This window comes from Myotis daubentonii, chromosome 21 (genome assembly GCF_963259705.1).
Source record: "Myotis daubentonii chromosome 21, mMyoDau2.1, whole genome shotgun sequence".
Classification (NCBI taxonomy): Eukaryota; Metazoa; Chordata; class Mammalia; order Chiroptera; family Vespertilionidae; genus Myotis; species Myotis daubentonii.
Window position 1 is genome coordinate 2624596 of NC_081860.1, and position 20057 is coordinate 2644652.

At 41.5% G+C, this 20057-nt stretch overlaps 1 protein-coding gene across 1 annotated transcript in view; it reads left to right on the top strand.

Moving 5' to 3' along the window:
- LOC132222902 (zinc finger protein 772-like) overlaps window positions 1-18095 on the top strand; it is a 45095-nt gene extending 27000 nt beyond the window's left edge. Inside the window, exon 2 of the mRNA XM_059678258.1 lies at window positions 15759-18095. Within this exon, the coding sequence (XP_059534241.1) occupies window positions 15759-16822 (1064 nt within the window). The 3' untranslated portion in view covers window positions 16823-18095. The remainder of the gene's footprint in view (window positions 1-15758) is intronic.
- Window positions 18096-20057: the final 1962 nt, after the last annotated feature.

The window sequence follows — 20057 nt, forward strand, 5'->3', positions numbered from 1 at the left end:
ACACTGGAGAGAAGCCATATGAGTGTACTGATTGTGGGAAGACATTTAGCCAAAAATCTCACCTTATTAAACACCTGAGAGTTTGCAGTGGCCACAAGCGAAATGAGTGCTGTGATTGTGGCAAGTCCTTCAGTTATAAGTCTACCCTCAAACAACAACAAAGTTCACACTGGAGAAAAGCCGTATGAGTATAGAGAATGGGATGTCCTTTCATCTAACAGCTCACCTCACTGTACACCGCAGAGTTCACACTGGAGAGAAGCCATATGAGTGTATTGAATGTGGGAAGTCTTTTAGCCAAAAATCTAGCCTTATTAGACACCTGAGAGTGCAGACTGGAGAGAATTGTTAAATGTGCAGGGAATATTTTACTGTTCTCACTTAGTATAACAACACTGAAGGTGACTCTTTGGGACTTATTTTCCTGAATTTAAACATTTTTTAATGGAACATGCACTCTGATATATTCCTCATAAGTTTCAGGTATAAGTGAGGCTTGAAGGAGCTGCATTGTATTTGCTAACATGCCCGGACCTACTAACCGATTCATGTCACAGCAAGCATTTGTAGCTGAAGATATTTCACCTCCAACACCTGGCTCACCCTGAAGAGTGTGCATCAGTCACAAACTCTGTGTGCTCAGGGGAAATGTATGCTGTGTTCTCCTTTGTGCTTGAGGAAATTATGATTACTTCAAGCTCTTTACAGGATCTTCCTTCCTTTCTGACTAGGGAATGCATCTGACCCAGGGTTTGTCCAGGGCACCCATCCTCAGCTAAGGAGTGCTACCACTCTCAGGGACATTGTGGGTCTCACATTATGCTTTTGTGAATTGTTTTACTTTCTAATTCACCAACCTGAAAATTGCCAAGATGTTTTTTCTTTCATAGCTTTTTTTTTTTTAATTTCACTCTCTGGGGTATTTGATACAAAAGTTGTGATCTATCATCATGGCAAGATGAACAGATATGGTGGGGTCCAGAACTCTGTGCTTTGGAAAGCTATAGTAATGTCAGAAAAATCACTCTTTGTCCAATAATGGCTTATTTTATACCACTGACCAAGGCAATGAAAGAAAGTTTGCATAACTTTGTGGTTCCAATTTGTAGTGTGGTGCCTCTAATGGTGAGGTCAGTGGTCCCCCAGAAGAGGGGTCCTTTTTTGTGCTTCTGTCATTGTTCTCACGTTATCCTCTGAGGAGTTGTTTTAGGTTCTAATTCACCAACCTACCTACTGCTTGCTGTCCTCTGTTCTGGTTTATGTTCCTTTAGTAAAGGGTTTGTTGCTTTTTTGCCCTTAATTTGGTTGGTTATATTCACTGCCTGGGATGATTTGAAAGGATAGTTGTGATCTGTCAGCATGGAGAGGGGAACAGATATGGTGGGGTCCCAAACTTTCTGTGCTTTGGAAGGCATATAATAATGGCAAAATATCACTCTTTGTCCAGTCTTGGTTTGTTTTTTATTGCTGACCAAGCCCTTTAAGGAAAATCTGCATGACTTTTTGGTTCTAATTTTTTAGCCTGGTGCCTGTTTTATTGGTGAAGTCAATGATCACCCAGAAGAAGAGTTCTTTGTCGTGCTTCTGTGAACAATATGAATTATATTCTCTGCTCATAGTATGTCTTACATACTGCAAAGGAGCCCTGTGCCATGTTGTGTGAAATCTCACAGGCTGATTTCAGTTGTTATAACGCTGAAGTGCAACTAATATTGGGACAAACACTCTTTTCATAATGAATGTAAGAGACAGCAGTATATTGGATGACAATTGCCTCTGCTCAACATTATTCACAAATGACCCAGTCGTAAAGCTTGATTGTTCTTTTTGTAGCTGAAGTGATTGGTTGCGGAAAGAATTATGGTTTGGGAATTCCCTGGGCCCCTCTATGGTGTTCACCTCAAGGTTATCACAACAGGCAGGAACTGAAAGCTAGAGGAGAGGCTCCTGCCAACCGCCACTGCACTCGCCAGTGGTAAGCCTGGCTTCTGGCTGAGCAGCTCTCCTCCTGTGGGAGCGCATTGACCACTAGGGGGCAGCTCCTGTCTTGAGCATCTGCACCGTGATGGATGAAGTCATTGGCAGAAAAATAATCTAACTGTTTTTTGGATTCCTCTGGCCTATCTCAGGCATTCACCTAAAGGTTTCCTTATCAGGCAAGATCTCAAAGCTAGAGGAAGGATAATCCTGTATTCAGTCCTAGGATGTGTCTTTTGGAACTAGTCAACATTCATGCCGATTCTGATAGCAACAGTCTTCACTGCTTGCCAATATTTTCTGCCAATGAGGCAAGGCTGGTCCTCCCAGGAAACTAGGAGAGAGAGGTAAAGCCCATATAGGGTTGCTATTTTAATTTTCTAACAAGACAGAGATATCTAAGTCTTCATTTGGAAGCACTTTTTAAGGCTTTATTTAGGTATAATTATAACTGTCATGTGTACTATTTGTTGAGCTAGGAAAAATGGATTAAACTGTAAAACATTCACTTGTGAAATAAATGTATCTCTCACCCATACATAGGTTAGGCCAAAAGGAGGCTTACAGATTGAGTATGTAAAACAAAGAGCTTATTCTCTATTTTAAATAAGTATTTTATGTATTTAAAAAATATATTCATTGACATTTTAAAAAGAGAGGAAGGGTGCGGGGGGGGGGGGGTAGGAGAGAGAGAGAGAAATGGTTATATGAGAAACCTCAAATGGCTGCCTCCTGTACATAGCATCCAGGCAAGTATGTTCCCTGTCCTAGAATGGAATCAGTGACCTTTCAGAACAAGGGATGGTGCCCAACAAATGGAAGTACAGTGGTCAGGAAGAGTGTATACTTGTATTATCATTCATTTATTATTTAATTAATTTCCATACAACTCTAAAGCTACTTTACCACACCCTATACTTACCTCCTGCCTTTTATAATCTGTCTTCTGCCTTCCCCAGCCCTAAGTGCATTCATTGATTTTCCTTCCTTTACAAGATTAGTTCATATTTTTCATAATATTGTAAGCACTATAAGGTGTGTATTCTTTAACAAATATTGGTCTGTTTCATGCTGCGCAGTTATTTGAGATTGAACACTAATGCTTATGTGACATGTTTATTATTTTTTATTGCTGAGAAGTGTTGTGTTCTGTGTATAAACTCTTTATCTATTGATCTGTCTATGGTTTTTGTTATTTCCAGTTTAGGGGTATAATAAATAAATTTGTTGGGAATATTGCATTCAGTTATTTTATTATTATTATTTTCTAAAGTTTTCCATATGTCTCCTTTTTCCCTGATTGAACCCCTCGCCAGGCATTCTCACCCTGGGCAAGCCCCCATCACCTCCTGTGTCTGTCCATTGGTTATGCTAATATGCATGCATACAAGTCCTTTGCTTGCTCTATAACTCCCCTTCCCCACCTCCCGTGCCATTTGTCTCCGGATCTATTTTTGTTCATCAAATTGTGTTGATCATTATATCCCACATATGAGTGAGAATATGTAATATTTATCTTTCTCCGACTGGCTTATTTTGCTTAGCATAATGCTCTCCAGGTCCATCCATGCTTTTGCAAATGGTAAAAGTTCCTTTTTTATAGTAGCGTAGTATTCCATTGTGTAGATGTACCATAGTTTTTTAATCCACTCATCTGCTGATGGGCACTTAGGTTGTTTCCAAATCTTAGCTATTGTAAATCATGCTTCTATAAACATAGGGGTGTGTATATCCTTTCTGATTGGTGTTTCTGGTTTCTTTGGATATAGTCCCTGAAGTGGGATTATTGGGTCAAATGGGAGTTCCATTTTTAACTTTTTGAGGAAACTCCATACTGTCTTCCACAGTGGCTGCACCAGTCTGCGCGCCCACCAGCCATGCACGAGGGTTCCTTTTTCTCCACATCCTCTCCAGCACTTGTTGTTGTTGATTTGTTGATGATAGCCCGTCTGACAGGTGTGAGATGGTATCGTTGTTTTGACTTGCAACTCTTGACTGATTAGTGACTTTGAGCATGTTTTCATATGTCTTTTGGCCTTCTGTATGTCCTCTTTCAAAAAGTGTCTAGTTAGGTCCTTTGCCCATTTTTTGATTGGATCATTTATCTTCCTTTTGTTAAGTTGTATGAGTTTTCTGCAAATTTTGGAGATTAAAACCTTGTTGGAAATATCATTGGCAAATATGTTCTCCCATGCAATGGCTTTCTTGTGGTTTTTTGGTGGTTTCTTTTGCTGTGCAGAAACTATTTATTTTTATGTAGTCCCATTTGTGTGTTTTTTTTCTCCTTAGTTTCCCTTGCCCTAGGAGCTGTGTCTGTAAAGATACTGCTATGACATATGTCTGCTATTTTGCTGCCTTTGGAGTCCTGTAGGATTTTTATGGTTTCACATCTTACATTTAAGTCCTTTAGCCATTTCCAGTTTGCTTTTGTGTATGGTGTAAGTTGGTGATCTAGTTTCAATTTTTTTGCATGTATCAGACCAAATTTCCCAGCACCATTTATTGACTCCATTGTATGCTCTTGCCTCCTTTGTCAAATATTAATTGAGCATAATGGCTTGGGTCAATTTCTGGGTTCTCTGTTCTGTTCCATTGGTCTATATGTCTGTGTTTTTGCCAGTACCAGCAGTTTTGAGAACCGTGGCTTGGTAATATAGCTTGATATCTGGTATTGTGATCCCTCCAACTTTGTTCTTCTTTTTCAGCATTGCTGTGGCTATTTGGGGTCTTTTTATTATTCCAGATGAAGTTTTGGAGACTTTGTTCTAGATCTTTGAAATATGCCCTTGGTATTTTAATGGGGATTGCATTGAATCTATAGATTGCTTTAGGTAGTGTGGACATTTTAATGTTGTTGATTCTACCAATCCATGAACATGGTATATTCTTCCATTGGTCTCTTTTTTAAATGTCCTATAGTTTTTCGAGTGAGGATCTTTTACATCCTTAGTTAAGTTTATTCCAAGGTATCTTAATTTTGTTGGTGCAATGTTAAATGGGATTGTTTTGTTTGTTTCTCTTTCTGGGAGTTCATTATTGGTGTATAAAAAGGCCATAGTTTTATGGTGTTAATTTTGTATCCTGCTACATTGCCAAATTCATTCATTAGGTCTAGTAGTTTTTTGATGGAGTCTTTGGGGTTATCTATGTATACTATCATGTCAACTATGAATAAGGACAGTTTTACTTCTTTTCCAGTTTGGATGCCTTTGTTTCTTCTTCTTGTCTGATCGCTATGGCTAGCACTTCCAGTACTATGTTGAACAGGAGTGGTGAAAGTGGGCATCCCTGTCTTGTTCCTGTTCTTAGGGGGAGTGAGTTTAATTTTTGCCCATTGAGTATGATGTTGGCTGTCGGTTTTTCATATAAGGCTTTTATTATGTTGAGGTATGATCCCTCTATTCCCATTTTGCTAAGAGTTTTTATCAAGAAAGGGTGTTGGATTTTGTCAAATGCTTTATCTGAATCGATTGATATGATTATGTGATTTTTGTCTCTCAATTTCTTTATGTGATATATCACATTTATTGATTTGCAGATATTGTACTATCCTTGCATCCCCGGAATAAATCCCACTTGGTCATGGTGTATGATCTTTCTAATGTATGCTGAATCCGATTTGCCAGAATTTTGTTAAGGATTTTAGCATCCATGTTCATCAAGGATATTGGCCTGTAGTTCTCTTTTTTTGTGGTGTCTTTATCTGGTTTTGTAATTAGGATAATGCTGGCTTCATGGAAAGAGCTTCGAAGTGTGCCACCCTCTTGAATTTTTTGGAATTGTCTGAGAAGGATTGGTTTTAGTTATTCTTTGAGTGTTTGATAAAACTCCCCTGTGAAGCCATCTGGTCCAGGGCTTTTGCTCGCTGGAAGCTTTTTGATTACTGTTTCAATTTCATCAGTAGTTGTCAGCCTATTCAGGTTTTTTGATTCCTCCTGATTTTTGGAAGCTTGTATTTTTCTAGGAATATGTCCATTTTTGTTGAGGTTGTCCAGTTTGTTTGAGTAGAGTTATTTGTAGTATTTTTTTAGAATCCTTTGTATATGTGTAGGGTCAGTTACTTCACCTCTTTCATTTCTGATTTTGTTTATTTTGGTCCCCTTTCTTTGTTTCCTGGTGAGCCTGGCTACAGGTTCATCAATCTTGTTTATCCTTTTAAAGAGCCAGCTCTTGGTTTCATTGATCTTTTGTATTGTTTTTTTTTTTTTTTGGTCTCTATGTCATTTATTTCTGTTCTGATCTTTAGTATTTTCCCCCTTTGGCTTACACTGGGCTTATTATGTTGTTCTCTTTCTAACTTTTTGAGTTGTAGGGTTAGATAATTTATTACCTTTTTTTTTGTTTTTTGTTGTTGTTGTTTTTTGAGGTACGCCTGTAGAACTATGTACTTCCATCTCAAGACTGTTTTCACTGTGTCCCATAGCTTTTGGATTGTTGTGTTTTCATTGTTGTTTGTTCCCATGATGCATTTTATTTCTTCCTTGATGTCTTTAGTAACCCAATCATGCCACAAGCCGATCCATCCTTGCTGCTTGACACAGTGGCTGCAGGGAAGAAACATCTGCACAGCATACGTTTCAAGGGACTTGGCGTATATGGCATACTGTTCTTAATATGTTTGCACCCCCTTTTTTAGCGCTAGGTGTTATAACCAGAGCCACCTCCCCAAGAAAGGTTGTTTCCCTGGACTTAGGGATTAAAGGGGCTAGGGAAGGGAATAAATCAGTAAAACCCCTTAACTAAGTGCCAGGTGGGTAGTTAATCACCTTAACGACAAACAATCACGATTAAGCTACATAATCCTTACTTAGGCCATAGAATAGGAAAATCTCCTTATAGCAATAGGATAATGACCTTGGAATAGAGAAAACAAACTAGCCTTTATAATGGAACACAGAGACTAACCTAGACAAGATTAAAATCAACAGAGCTAGATAGAGATAAGGTTTTATCAAAGGTCAGATAAGAAACTATAAACGTAAAACAAGCAACTGTAGAAGTAAAAGGAGGACCCAAAACATATGATGATGTAACTATAGAGGCATGCTTATAGGATCAAATGGTATAAATACAGATGTAACAGAAGAATAAAGAGAGAACCTGGCTATGCTGATCATCTGAACTCTGTCTCCATGTCCTTCATTCTTCACTGACTCTGTCCGCATCTTTGGGAACCCCTGGACCGCTGGAGCTGGACCCCGGCAATATCATTGTTTAATAGCATACTATTTAGCCTCAAGATGTTTGATTTATTTTCATTGTTTTCATTGTGGTTGATTTCTAATTTTATGCCATTGTGATCTGAGAAAATGGTTGATATGATTTCTATCTTCTAGATTTTGAAGATATTTGTGCCCCAATATGTGGTCTGTCTTTGAAAATGACCCATGTGCACTTGGGAAGAATGTATATTCTGTGGCTATGGGCTGTGGCTATGGCTATGTCAATTAATTCCATCTGATGTAGTGAGTCATTTAGGATTGATCTTTCTTTGCTGATGTTTTTGTTTCGAGGATTTATCCAGTGGTGTTAGTAGGTATTAAAGTCCCCTACTATGACTGTATTGCTGTCAATCTCTCCCTTGATATCTTCCAGAAGTTTTTTTTTTTAATATATTTGGGAGCTCCTGTATTGTGTGATATATGTTTACCAGAGTTATATCTTTTTCTTGAATTACTCCCTTTAGGATTATGAAGTGGCCTTTCTTATCTCTTGTTATGGCCTTCACTTTGAGGTCTCATATGTCAGATGTAAGTATTTCTACCCCAGCTTTTTTTTTTTTTTTCATTTCATTTCAATTCGCCTGAAAAACTGTTTTCCATCCCGTCACCATCAGTCTGTTGGAATCCGTTGTTCTGAGGTAGGTCTCCTATTGACAGCAGATATATGGGTCATGTTTTCTTACCCATTAAGCTACCCTTTGTCTTTTGATTGGGGCATTTAATACATTAACATTTAAAGTTACTATTGATAGGTACTTGTTTGTCACCATTTTTATTATTTATGCCTGTGTTCCTTCTTCCCTTCTTATTTCTTCTTTTTACAGCAGACCCTTTAGCAAATTTCTTGCATTACTGGTTTGGTGGTAATAAACTCCCTTAGTCCTTTATTGTCTGTGAAGCTCCTGATTTCACCCTCAACTTTGATTGACAGCTTTGCTGGATACAGTATTCTTAGATTCAGACCCTTGCTTTGCATGACTTTGAATATTTCATTCTATTTCCTTCTGGTTCTGTGTGTTTATGTTGAGAAATCAGTTGGTAGTCTGGTGGGAGATCCCTTGTAGGTAACTTTCTGTCTCTCTCTGGCAGCCTTTAAGATTCTTATTTTGTTGGTGCTTGCCAATTTAATTATAATGTATCTTGGTGTCAGTCTTTTGGAGTTCATCCTGTTTGGAACGCTGTGAGCTTCTTGGATTTGTGTGAGTTTTTTCTTCTCAATATCAGGGAAGTTTTTTGTAATTATTTCTTCAAACTGGTTTTCTATTCTTTGCTCAGTTTCCTCTCCTTCTGGCACCACTATTATGAGGATGTTTTTCATTTCATGTTGTCTCAAAGTTCCCTTTGGCTCTCCTTCTATTTTTTAAGTTTTGTTTCCAATTGCTGCTCTGCTTGGATATTTTTTCCAATTTACCTTCTAGCTCACTGATGCAGTACTTTGCTTCTTCTAGGCTATTGTTTGTGCTTTCTATTGTGTTCTTTATTGCAGCGATGCCATTCTTCATTTCTTCTTGGTTCTTCTTCATTTCCTCTTGATTCTTACACATATTGTTGAATTTGTCTTCCATACTATTCAGCGTCCTTATGACCATTGCTCTGAATTCTTTCTTTGATAAATTGTTTGCCTCCATTTCTTTTACTTCCTTTTCCAGTGATTCCTCCTTTTCTTTCATATGGGGGCGGTTTCTTTGTCTCCCCATGTTCTCTCCTCTCAGAGAGAGAGTTTTGTAGCTCTCTCTCTCTCCTGCATTTACTTAAAGGTACAAAATACAGCACGACAAGACACAACACACAGGGCACCATACACAAATGTATTCACAATTCCAATAAACCCCAAAAATAGTTACCACCAGAGAAAAGAGATTTAGGGGAGAGAAAAGAGTGCAAAATGATATTGAGAAAAGGAAAAAATGTAAGAGTGAAGAAAGTGAAGAAAAAAGAAGGGGGAAAATATATGTATATGGGGAGAAAACTCCAAAAAACCAATTGCTAATCCAAAAAATGCAAACAACAAACACCCAGAGAAGAATGCAAACAATAAAATACAACTAATCCAAAAAATACAAACAACAAACACCCAGATGAATCTGAAGAGGCAGAGCTTATTTCTAGAAGGTGAGGTCAAGGAATTGAAGGAATGGGGACATGGCCATGGTTCAGTATAGAGGAGGGAGAAAGAGAATGAGTGTATAAGAAGAAAAGTAAAAAGCAAAATACAAAAAAAGAATATATATATATATTTAAATATGTATATAAAAGAAAATCCAAATATATATAAAATTCTTTTCCCCTTCTTTAGTCTATCTATATATTTATCTATTTTTGGAAAAGGAGAATAGAGAGTAGATAGGCCTGAGTGCTGATTTAAACTAATGAAGCTATTAGTAGAAGAAGAGAACAAGTGAGGAGAAGAAATACAGAAGCAAAGACAAACAAGCAAAAACGATAACATATGGATGGAATGTCAGAGTAACTTGTAACTTCCCCTTTTTCTGGACCCTTCAGGGAATAATCAATGGGCCAGGGTGGAGACCACAAATTCACTCATTATTATTGTTATGCTATTAATTAGTGACTATTAACTATCTTGTACAAACCTATGTAAAACAGCATAGGTCTATCATTTTACTTTTTATCCAATCCCAGAGGTTTCCTCACTTTGCTTGCCCCTGCCTCCCTGATCTATCACCAGTGGATTTCATGTAGCCCACTCACATCTCCTGCTTTGATTGCAAAGTAAGAAAATAGGGGAAAAACCACCGTTCCCTGGACATTATCTCAATAATTTGAGATTCTGCTTTTGGCCAATTGTCGTCAGTTTTGCTAAAATGAACTGACAAAAATTCTTTACCGTTTTGAATGTTTGTTACATTAAGATCAGGAAAGTGGGGCCATCCATGTTAGTGACAAAAACAAGGGATATGGTCTGAGGTAGGGTTCTAAACATTTACCCAAAATGCTCAGAGGAAGAACAGACTGGAAGAGAGAGGAGAGCAGTTAGGGACAGGAAGGAGAAGTCCTGTAAAAGTAATGCATCTGGCAAGAATGTGCACTGAGGACTGAGCCCTGAGGTAATGCAGGTGTCTTGAGGTCGCCTGGCTCTAGGGCTGGGTAAGGCTACTGAGTAGCCTGAGTCCATGTATCCTGGCGGTGGTTGACAGGCTCTCAATAAACATTGATTTTTCCATAGATTCCTGCAAATGCAGAATCACTTAGGGGTCCTGGTTTGTGGAACTTAACTTTACGGCCTCTGATTCTTGTAGCCTAAGATAGTGATCTCCTGGGACGGTCCTTTCGTTGGACCTGGGACCTTGAACAGACACCAAGCCCAGACTGTTAAGTCCAGGTCCAGTATTATATAAAGTGGTCCCTGTTTGGGGCACCCAGTGGAATGAGAAGTTGTGGGTCCTCCCAGGCATAGGTACCAGAATGTGCAATGGCTTGGAGATAAGATGGAGCTGATTACAGCACTGGCAGGTATTCTTTTTTAAAAAATGGGAACAGGTAACAATGGGACAGGAGTCAGGTGTAGAGGAACTTTGTGACAACCTGGCTGTCTGTTGTGCATGTTATGGGAGCAATGGGATATTTGGAGCAGTGGAGGCAGGGGATCTGACCAAGGTCTCCTTAGATTCTGTGGCTGCAGCATGATGCACAATATGGGTGTGAGGGAGGTGGTAGAAATACTAGGAAGATAGTCTTGCTGAGTGTAATGGGAACTGGCCCATGATGATGGCTGTGGAAGTGGAAGAAGCAGTTGCATTATGGATTCTTGTTTTAGTTGTGGCCACATAAATATTCTAATTTTGAGGACAAGAGAGAGAGAAAGGTAAAAGTCAGAGAAGTCGTGAATTTTGGATTTAGCAGCTGGAGGTATGGAAGCACCATCAACTGAGATGGCGAAAAATCATAGTAGAAGAGTAATATTCATTGGAGATACAAAAACTTTTCTTTTTGGCCTATTGGAGTCTGAGATTTCAGAGCAGTTCATGAGCATCTCTGACTCTGAGGGGGTAGTTTAAGATGAAGACTTCTTCAAAAGCTTCTGGGGAATTATGGACCAGGAAGCACTTTAGGTCATTTTTGTAATTGGAGGCTTAAGAGTAATTCAAACAAGTTGAGACAGGGCTGGTGCATATTTGCTTCTAAAATATCCATCAGGAACTTTTTGTGCCTTTGGTGTTGCCTGAGTTGTTGCAGTCAGTTTGGTTGACTTGCGTAGGGCCATGAGTGGACATCTGTGAGACTCACTGGGCATAGGGTAGAGGGCCATAGGTGATGGGACTTGAGTGATGAAGCCTATGACTGGTGAAGTGACATCAGGTGCAGCACCAGTGGAGGTGGGCTATGGACATCTGAGATGTGATGTGTTCTCAGTAGGTGAGGCTGAAGGAATAAACAGTCAGGGAGGGAGGCCTTCATAGCAGGTTCAAGACAGTTGCTATGTCTGGACTATCAGAGATGGTGGAATCCTTGATCTTCTTTGAATTTGCCAAGCATTCTCTGGAACACACATGTTGAGTACTGAGTAGAAAACCCAGGAGATGACTATGGGGGGTGTGGCTTTGCGAGTTCAGGTGTGAGAAAGGTGTAGTAGGAAGAGTGATTTGCACTTAGAGAGGGAGTGTGAATTCATGAAGACAGGGCACTAACATTGACATACAAGTGAATGAAAAGGGAGTCTATTTCTTTTTTTTTTTTTTTTTTTTTTTACAGAGAGGAAGGGAGAAGGATAGAGAGTCAGAAACATCGATGAGAGAGAAACATCGACCAGCTGCCTCCTGCACACCTCCCACTGGGGATGTGCCCGAAACCGAGGCACATGCCCTTGACCGGAATCGAACCCGGGACCTTTCAGTCCACAGGCTGACGCTCTATCCACCGAGCCAAACCGGTTTTGGCTAAGGGAGTCCATTTCTGATGGTGTCTTTATGATACGATATGGGGAATTTTAGGTTAATTTCTAACAAGATGCGTTGTTGTGCTGCTACATGCCATGTCCAGAGCTTAGGTGCCATATATATGTCCAGCTGCCATTTCTTGTTGAGGGCTGACTCAGTAAATGGTAGGAATGAGATAGCATACATCAGTGTCACCTGCACTTGATAATCTCCACCGACATGGCGAAAGGAGAAGAAAGAAGGGTGAGAGAGAAATATATTACAGAGGTGGTGAACTAGAATTTTGGAAAAGACGCTGATTAGAAAATAACCTGTCCTTGTCATGGCATATTTGTGTTACCAGTGAAGTTACGCCTGTGGGAGTGAAGCTGTGAGACAAGTGTGGATCAAAGAACTATGGGCAGCAGGTAATGCAAAGTGATGGCCCTGGCAAACTGGGATTGGAGCCAGAAGTGTAATGGGCATTACCATGTTTTATGGTGTCTTGGAGGGACAATTTGGATTTGGAGGACAACATGGGTATTGCTTGACAGGACCAGTGTCAAATCCATCACATTCCCTTTATGTGCAACATCACTTCCTACCCTATGTCCCTGATACCCACTATTTTTGAAAAGGGGCAGTGTGACTCACATTTGAGGCACAGAGCACAGGTATGTTCTATCTGCTCATCTGCCTTTATTGTTGTGGGAAGACACAGCATCAGTAGGAATATAAGGAGAGATTGACTTTGATGGGACCAAGGCCTGCTATCTTCTCTGATGTGGGGAGTAGAGGGAGCAGATGGATGTGCAAGGTGAGGAATATGACAAGTTTGGAATCTCAAGAGAGAATCTTATCATGGAATGTACTGTCTCCATTATGACAGGATATGAACTTTGAGGACTTGGCCATTGCCTTCTCTCAGGAGGAGTGGGAGATCCTTGATGAGGCTCAGAGACATCTGTACTGTGATGTGATGCTGGAAGTGTTTGCACTTGCATCATTTGTAGGTAAGACATTCTCATCTCTCCAAGTGTCCTGACGTGATGCCCGCTCTTTATTTATTCTCCAGACATATTTCTCTCTCTCTCAAGGCAAGAACATGGGCTCTGCTCATTTCCCCCACTGTCTTATCTACTGGGCTGTGGCTGCCAGTGCTGAGCTGTCAGAGAGCCCTGAGCAATAGACTACATAAGCCTCCCTACCACCAGTTGCCTCAGAAACTGCAGGAAGTGTGTGGGTGTCAGCAGTCTTACAGGCAGCTTAATGGGTCCCTCCTGGTCTTCCTCTCCCAGGAGGGTGACTATATCCAGATCCATGGCTTCCACTTCTGCACCTTTCCTGTAGATAAGGACCTTGGTGAATGCCTGTGCCAGGTATCATCTTTACGTACATGCACCAGAGACTGTTCTTGTAAGACGCTCCTTCCATTGTCGTTTGTAATATTACCTTCTGTGAATACTATTGCAAACCGAATGCTATGGGCAAGTGATGGCTGCTCACCTCTGTTGTCTTTCATTGATGCTTGGAATATTTAGTTTGTACATATTTCTAGAGAAGGAGGAGCAGGGAGAACCCTGGATTTCTCCAGAGTGAACATACAGGACGGTCCTAGAGGAAGCCTGGCCTGGCTGAGTGGCAACTGGGGGGAGGTATGACATAAGGATGGTGTTCAGATTGTACCAGGAACCTGCTCCTGTACAATGGTGTTAGGTGCAGGTTCCAATAGCCACACCTCATTTTTACCTTTCCTTTTCCACACTTGACACTTTGGTGCTTGTCATTTCATCAGTGACTTCTTAGTCAGGCTATCTTTTCCTTTGTGTCCTTTTTACATCACCTATTCCTCTGCACATCTCTTTCTTCAGTATTCTACAACATGGACCTATGCAAGTGTTATAAGGAGCACATAGGTGCTTAAACACTCCTCAAACACCAGCTACTTGTTTATTTATATTTATTTATTTATTTATTTATTTATTTATTTATTTATTTATTTTTATTTTTTTATTTTAGTAAATCTTTATTGTTTGGATTATTACATTTTTCCTCTTTTTTCCCCCCCATAGCTCCCCTCCACCCAGTTCACACCCCACCCTCTGCCCTTACCCCCCCACTGTCCTCATCCCTAGGTGCACAATTTTTGTCCAGTCTCTTCCCGCATCTCCCACACCCCTTTCTCCACCAAGAATAGTGAGTCGTTTCCCTTTCTATGTCCCTGATTCTATTATAATCACCAGTTCATTCTGTTCATCACATTCTTTATTCACTTGATTCTTACATTCACTTGTTGATAGATGCATATTTGTTGTTCATAATTAGTATCTTTACCTTTTTCTTCTTCCTCTTCTTAAAGGATACCTTTCAGCATTTCATATAATACTGGTTTGGTGGTGATGAACTCCTTTAGCTTTTCCTTATCTGTGAAGCTCTTTATCTGACCTTCAATTCTGAATGATAGCTTTGCTGGGTAAAGTAATCTTGGTTGTAGGTTCTTGGCATTCATCACTTTGAATATTTCTTGCCACTCCCTTCTGGCCTGCAAAGTTTCTGTTGAGAAATCAGCTGACAGTCATATGGGTATTCCTTGTAGGTAACTGAGTTTCTTTCTCTTGCTGCTTTTAAGATTCTCTCTTTGTCTTTTGCTCTTGGCATTTTAATTATAATGTGTCTTGGTGTGGTCCTCTTTGGATTCCTTTTGTTTGGGGTTCTCTGTGCTTCCTGGACTTGGAAGTCTATTTCTTTCACCAGGTAGGGGAAGTTTTCTGTCATTATTTCTTCAAATAGGTTTTCAATATCTTGCTCTCTCTCATCTTCTGGCACCCCTATAATTCTGATGTTGGTACGCTTGAAGCTGTCCCAGAGGCTCCTTACACTATCTTTGTATTTTCGGATTCTTTTTTCATTTTGCTTTTCTGGTTGGGTGTTTTTTGCTTCTTCGCATTTCAAATCTTTGCCTTGATTCTTGCGCTCCTCTGGTCTGCTGTTGGCAGTCTGTATAGTATTCGTTATTTCAGTCCGTGTATGCTTAATTTCTAGTTGGTTCTTTATCATAACATTGAGGGTCTCATTAGATTTCTTGAGGATCTCAGTAACTTTATCGGTGGCTTCTAGACAGTTCTTGAGAGACCTTAAAAGTGTGGTTCTGAACTCAATATCCTCCATTGACAGTTTTGTCCTGTTTCTTTGTCTCCGCATTTTTTATGCTTTCTTGGTGCACCCCCTAGTGGCCTTTGTGCGCAGTCTTGTTGTAGTTAAGCCTTGATTGTTGTAGTTAATACTAGGGGGATTTGACCTCCAGGCCAACTGGCTGTCACAAACACCAGCTACTTGTTTATTGAATTTCACTGGGAATGACATGTAACCAGCCTTCTGCACAGCTTGCTGATGTCACCAGCAGAGGTCAACTGAAGGCTGTTAGCAGCAGAATGAGCTGGACAGTCCACTTTTCTTCCATGTGGTGCTTGCCATGTTTTTGCTCTATTTCTGTTGAAGTCTCCCTTGTTTTGTGATCTTCAGTGGTCAAGAAATTCACAGGGGCCTCTTATTAATCCATCCTATAGGTCTTTCATTTTCAGCCAATTTCTTGAAACCAGTGTAGTATGTGCAACACATTTTTAAAATGGGACTTCCCCCTGTCACAAGAATTAACATTCATCGCATAATTTCTCTGTTTCAGGTCCTTGGCATAAAAGGGATGATGTGGAGGCCTATTCTGAGCACAGTGTATCTGTAGGAGAGTCTCAGGTCAGGGCTTCCAAGACAGCCGCACCCACCCAGAGGACCCATCTGTGTAAGCCGTGCTTCTCAGTGTTAAAAGATATTTTGCACCTGACTGAGTTACAAGTGGTTTACTTTGAGAAGAATGTGTTCTTAAGTGATGCCTGTGTGAGAGACTTGTGTTTCAGTGCAAACCCTCACCAGCAACAGAAGGATGCCAGTGGAGAGAAGCCCTGGAAAGAAGATATGGAGAGTGCCTCGCTTGTGACGAGTTGCTGCTTCTACTTATCTGGGGTGCCTGCAGCCAATATGGAGGTCGGTGAAGACTCCCCAGCCATCTCAGGGCTGCTCCAGCACCAGGCCACTCTTAACACTGAGGAGCCACACAGTAGCAATGAGATTTCACAGGAATTTCTCAGTGGAAAAAGACATCACCAGTGTGTTGAATGTGAAACAGCTGTCAACCAGAAACAGAAAGTTGCTTATCAGAAAGGTCTCTGCTCTGGAGATAGGATTGATGAGTATAATAAATGTGGGAAAGTGTTTAGACGAATATTTAACCACCTTCATCATGGGAGAGTTCACACTACTGAAAAGCCCTACGAATGTATTGATTGTGGGAAGGTCTTCAGTGAAAGCACTGCTCTCATTAAACACAACAGAGTTCACATTAGAGAAAAGCAGTATGAATGTAGTGACTGTGGGAAGTCCTTCAGTCACAGGTCTGACTTGACTAGACACCTCAGAATTCACACTGGAGAAAAGCCGTATGTGTGTAGTGAATGTGGAAAGCATTTCAGTCGAAGGTCTTACCTCACTATACACCACAGAGTTCACACTGGAGAAAAGCCATATGAGTGTAGTGATTGTGGGAAGTCCTTTAGTCAAAGGTCTCACCTCACTATACACCACAGAGTTCACACTGGAGAAAAGCCATATGTGTGTAGTGAATGTGGTAAGCATTTCAGTCAAAGGTCTCACCTCACTCTACACCACAGAGTTCACACTGGAGAAAAGCCATAAATATACAGGGAATGTTTTATTTTCACTTATTATAAGAGCACTTAAGGAGCTCTATGGGACCCTTTACATGAATGTAAACCCCTTTTATGAGAGGATACACTCTGCTAGATTCCTCATAAATTTGACGTACACGTGAGACTTGAAGGAGTTGTGTTGTACTTGCTAACATGCCCAGACCTACTACCCAAATGATGTCACCATCTGTTTCTCACTGAAGAGATTTCACCTCTAAAACCTGGCTCACCTGAGGAGTGTGCATCGGTCACAATCCGTGGGTGCTCAGGGGAATGTAGTCTGTGTTCTCACTTTTGCTTGAAGTAATTATGGTTCCTCCAAGCTCTTGGCAGTATCCTCATTAATTTACCTATGACTAGAAAATGGACCTGGCCCAGGATTCATCCAGAGTACCTGTTCTCAGCTAAGAAGTGCTACCTTTTTCAGGGACATATTGGTAAATCACATTATGCTTTGATAAATTTGGGGGGATTCGTATTCACCATCCTGTAAACCCTTTGCTCTCCTCTGCTCAGGTTTATGATCTTTTTTAAAGGTGTTTTTACATTTGTACCTTTAATTTTTGTTTTATTCCCTGCCACGGATGATTTGCAAACACAAATGTGATCCGTCAGCGTGCAGAGATGAATAGATGTTGTGTTTATCCCAAAGTTTATGTGGTTTGGAAGGGAGAGCATAATGGCAGGAAGTCACTTTTTGTCCAATATTGGCTTATTATTTACTGCAGCCCATGGCCTTGAAATAAAGACCACATGACTTTGTGCATTTATTTTGCAGCCTAGTGCCTCGATTATTGGTGAGGGCAAAGATCACTCCGAAGATCGCTCTGCTTCTGTGACCAATATGAATCATGTTCTCTGTTCACAATATGTATTACATAAGTTTCAGCTATGTTTAGGGAATCTGCTCTCCACGTACTGCAAAGGGGCCATGTGCCAGGAAGTGTGAAATTTCATAGGCTGGTGTCATTATTGTAAGACTCGGAGGTGGAACCACAATCAGGACAGAAACACTGTTTCCATAGTAAGTGGGAAAGCCTGCAGTAAATTAGATGAAAAGGGCCTCTTCTGAACATAAGGCCACGAATGTCCCAGGGCCTGTGGCTTGTGTGACCTTTATGTACAGACATTCTCAGGACCTCCAAAACTGTTTCATGTAGCTGAAGTCATTGGCAGATAAAATAATCTAATGCTATTGTGTATTCCCTGGCCCCTCTAGGATATTCACATAAGGTAGTTGCTCACCAGGCAAGAAGTCAGAGCTAGAGGAAGAATAATCCTGCCATCTGTCCCAGGATGTGTTTTTTGTAAGCAGTCAGCATTCTTGTTGAATTTCATGGCAATAGTTTTTGTGGGTTTTTGTGTTTTTTTTAATATATACTTTTATGATTTTGGAGAGAAAAGTAGAGAGAGAACAAAATATCAATGATGAGAGAGAATCATTGATCGGCCGCCTTCTGCACAGCCTACTCTGGGGATCGAGCCCACAACTTGGGCATGTGCCCTGACCAGTAATCGAACCTTGACTTCTTGCTTCATAGGTCTATGCTCAACCACTGAGTCTCACCGACTGGGCTGATAGCAATAGTCTTCACTGCTTACCAATATTTGCTGCCACTGAGGCTAAGCTGCTCCTCCCAAGAAATGAGGAGAGAGGTGGTTGTATCTATATAAGGTTGCGATCTTAATTTTCTAACAACAGAGGGATATCTAGGATTTATATGGAACCACATTGCAAGGCTTTACTTAGGTATATGTATAACTGATGAGCAAGGAAATGCACTTTTCTAATGTGTACAATTTGGTGAGGTTGTACACACGGATAACACTGAGAAACCGTCACAGGTGAAATAGGCTTCTCTGTTACCCACATCCATGTTGGGAAAAAAGTAGCCTTACTGTTCTGAGTGTGCCAAACACACAGTTAATTCTCTTATTCTGGTAAGTATCCTATCTAATAAAGAGGGAATATGCAAATTAGCCATCACTCTGCGACAAAGATGGCAGCACCCATAGCGGCCAGGCGGGACACTGCGTTGTCATCCGGGCAACGAGGTCAATGGTTTTCCCATTGTATCTGCCTCCCAGGGGCTCGCCTGCGCCGGCAGCTCCTACACACAGTTCCAACCACGTAGGAGTGGTCAGACCCCAGGGGCACCGTCTCTGCCAAGAACCAGGAGACTGCTGCCCCGAGGCCCAGGTGAGAGCATGGCTCTGTCTCCTGCTTTTCAGTCCCACCAGGACACAGGAGCAGAGCCCAGCCTTCATGGTCTCTCTGGAAGCAGCATCCCAGGGCAGGTGAGCGGGCTGGCGGTCATCCCTCGGACTCCGTGCTTTCCGGCAGTAGGGGAAGAGGCAGCTCAGCTCCTCCTCCTCTCCCCAATCCTCTCTGTTTCTAACCATGGGCTTTGCTGGGAACTTAACTTTCTTTGTTAAACAAGGGAATTCTGGACGATTGTCTGACCTCTGCAAACCCAGCGGGAGAACACATCCAGGGCTGGGGTGCCCCCGCCCACCCAGGGCTGGGCAGTGACAGTGCACAAGCACATACCTTTCTTCCCACAGAAGATGGACAGCTGCTCAGAGAACTCTGTGGAACAGCAGGGACCCACTGAGCAGTTCCCAGGAATCCGGCGATGAGTCCACCTGCAAAGAGGTTACTGGAGAAGGGTGTCTCTCTGCTGCAGGCTCTCCCAGGCAACCCCTCTGAAACCCCCAATGACGAGGTTTCCCACGGAAACTGCATTGCAGGACAATACCTGCATTTCCTCGCCACGGAGCTCTCTGAGAAACTAAGAAAGGCTTCCAAAGCTGTGACTGAGCGCGTCATACAAGCCCACACGACCGCATTCCTAGCCAGCACCCGGCACCTGCTATTACCCATGAGTCTTCCGTTCACCCAAACCTGACAGCACACCTCCATCGCTGTAATCTTAGGGGACTGTGATGGAAGAAGGCACCATGACCGCTCTGGGGATGCAACAGTGGGGCAACTCAGGGTGCAGAGAACTGGCCACATTCTAATGCCGGGATGTAACCATACTGCCTGGGATCAAGGCTCTGACTCCTCAGGCGTGCCTTTCCTGTAAGCTACGCACAGCCCCAACGGGCACTGCACTGGTGGGCATCACAGAGCAGATGCATGAAAGCCCCCGGGCCTAGGAAAGAGCCAGCCTCAGGCAGCTGGTCATGAGCTGGCCACTGCAGGGATGGCCCAGCTG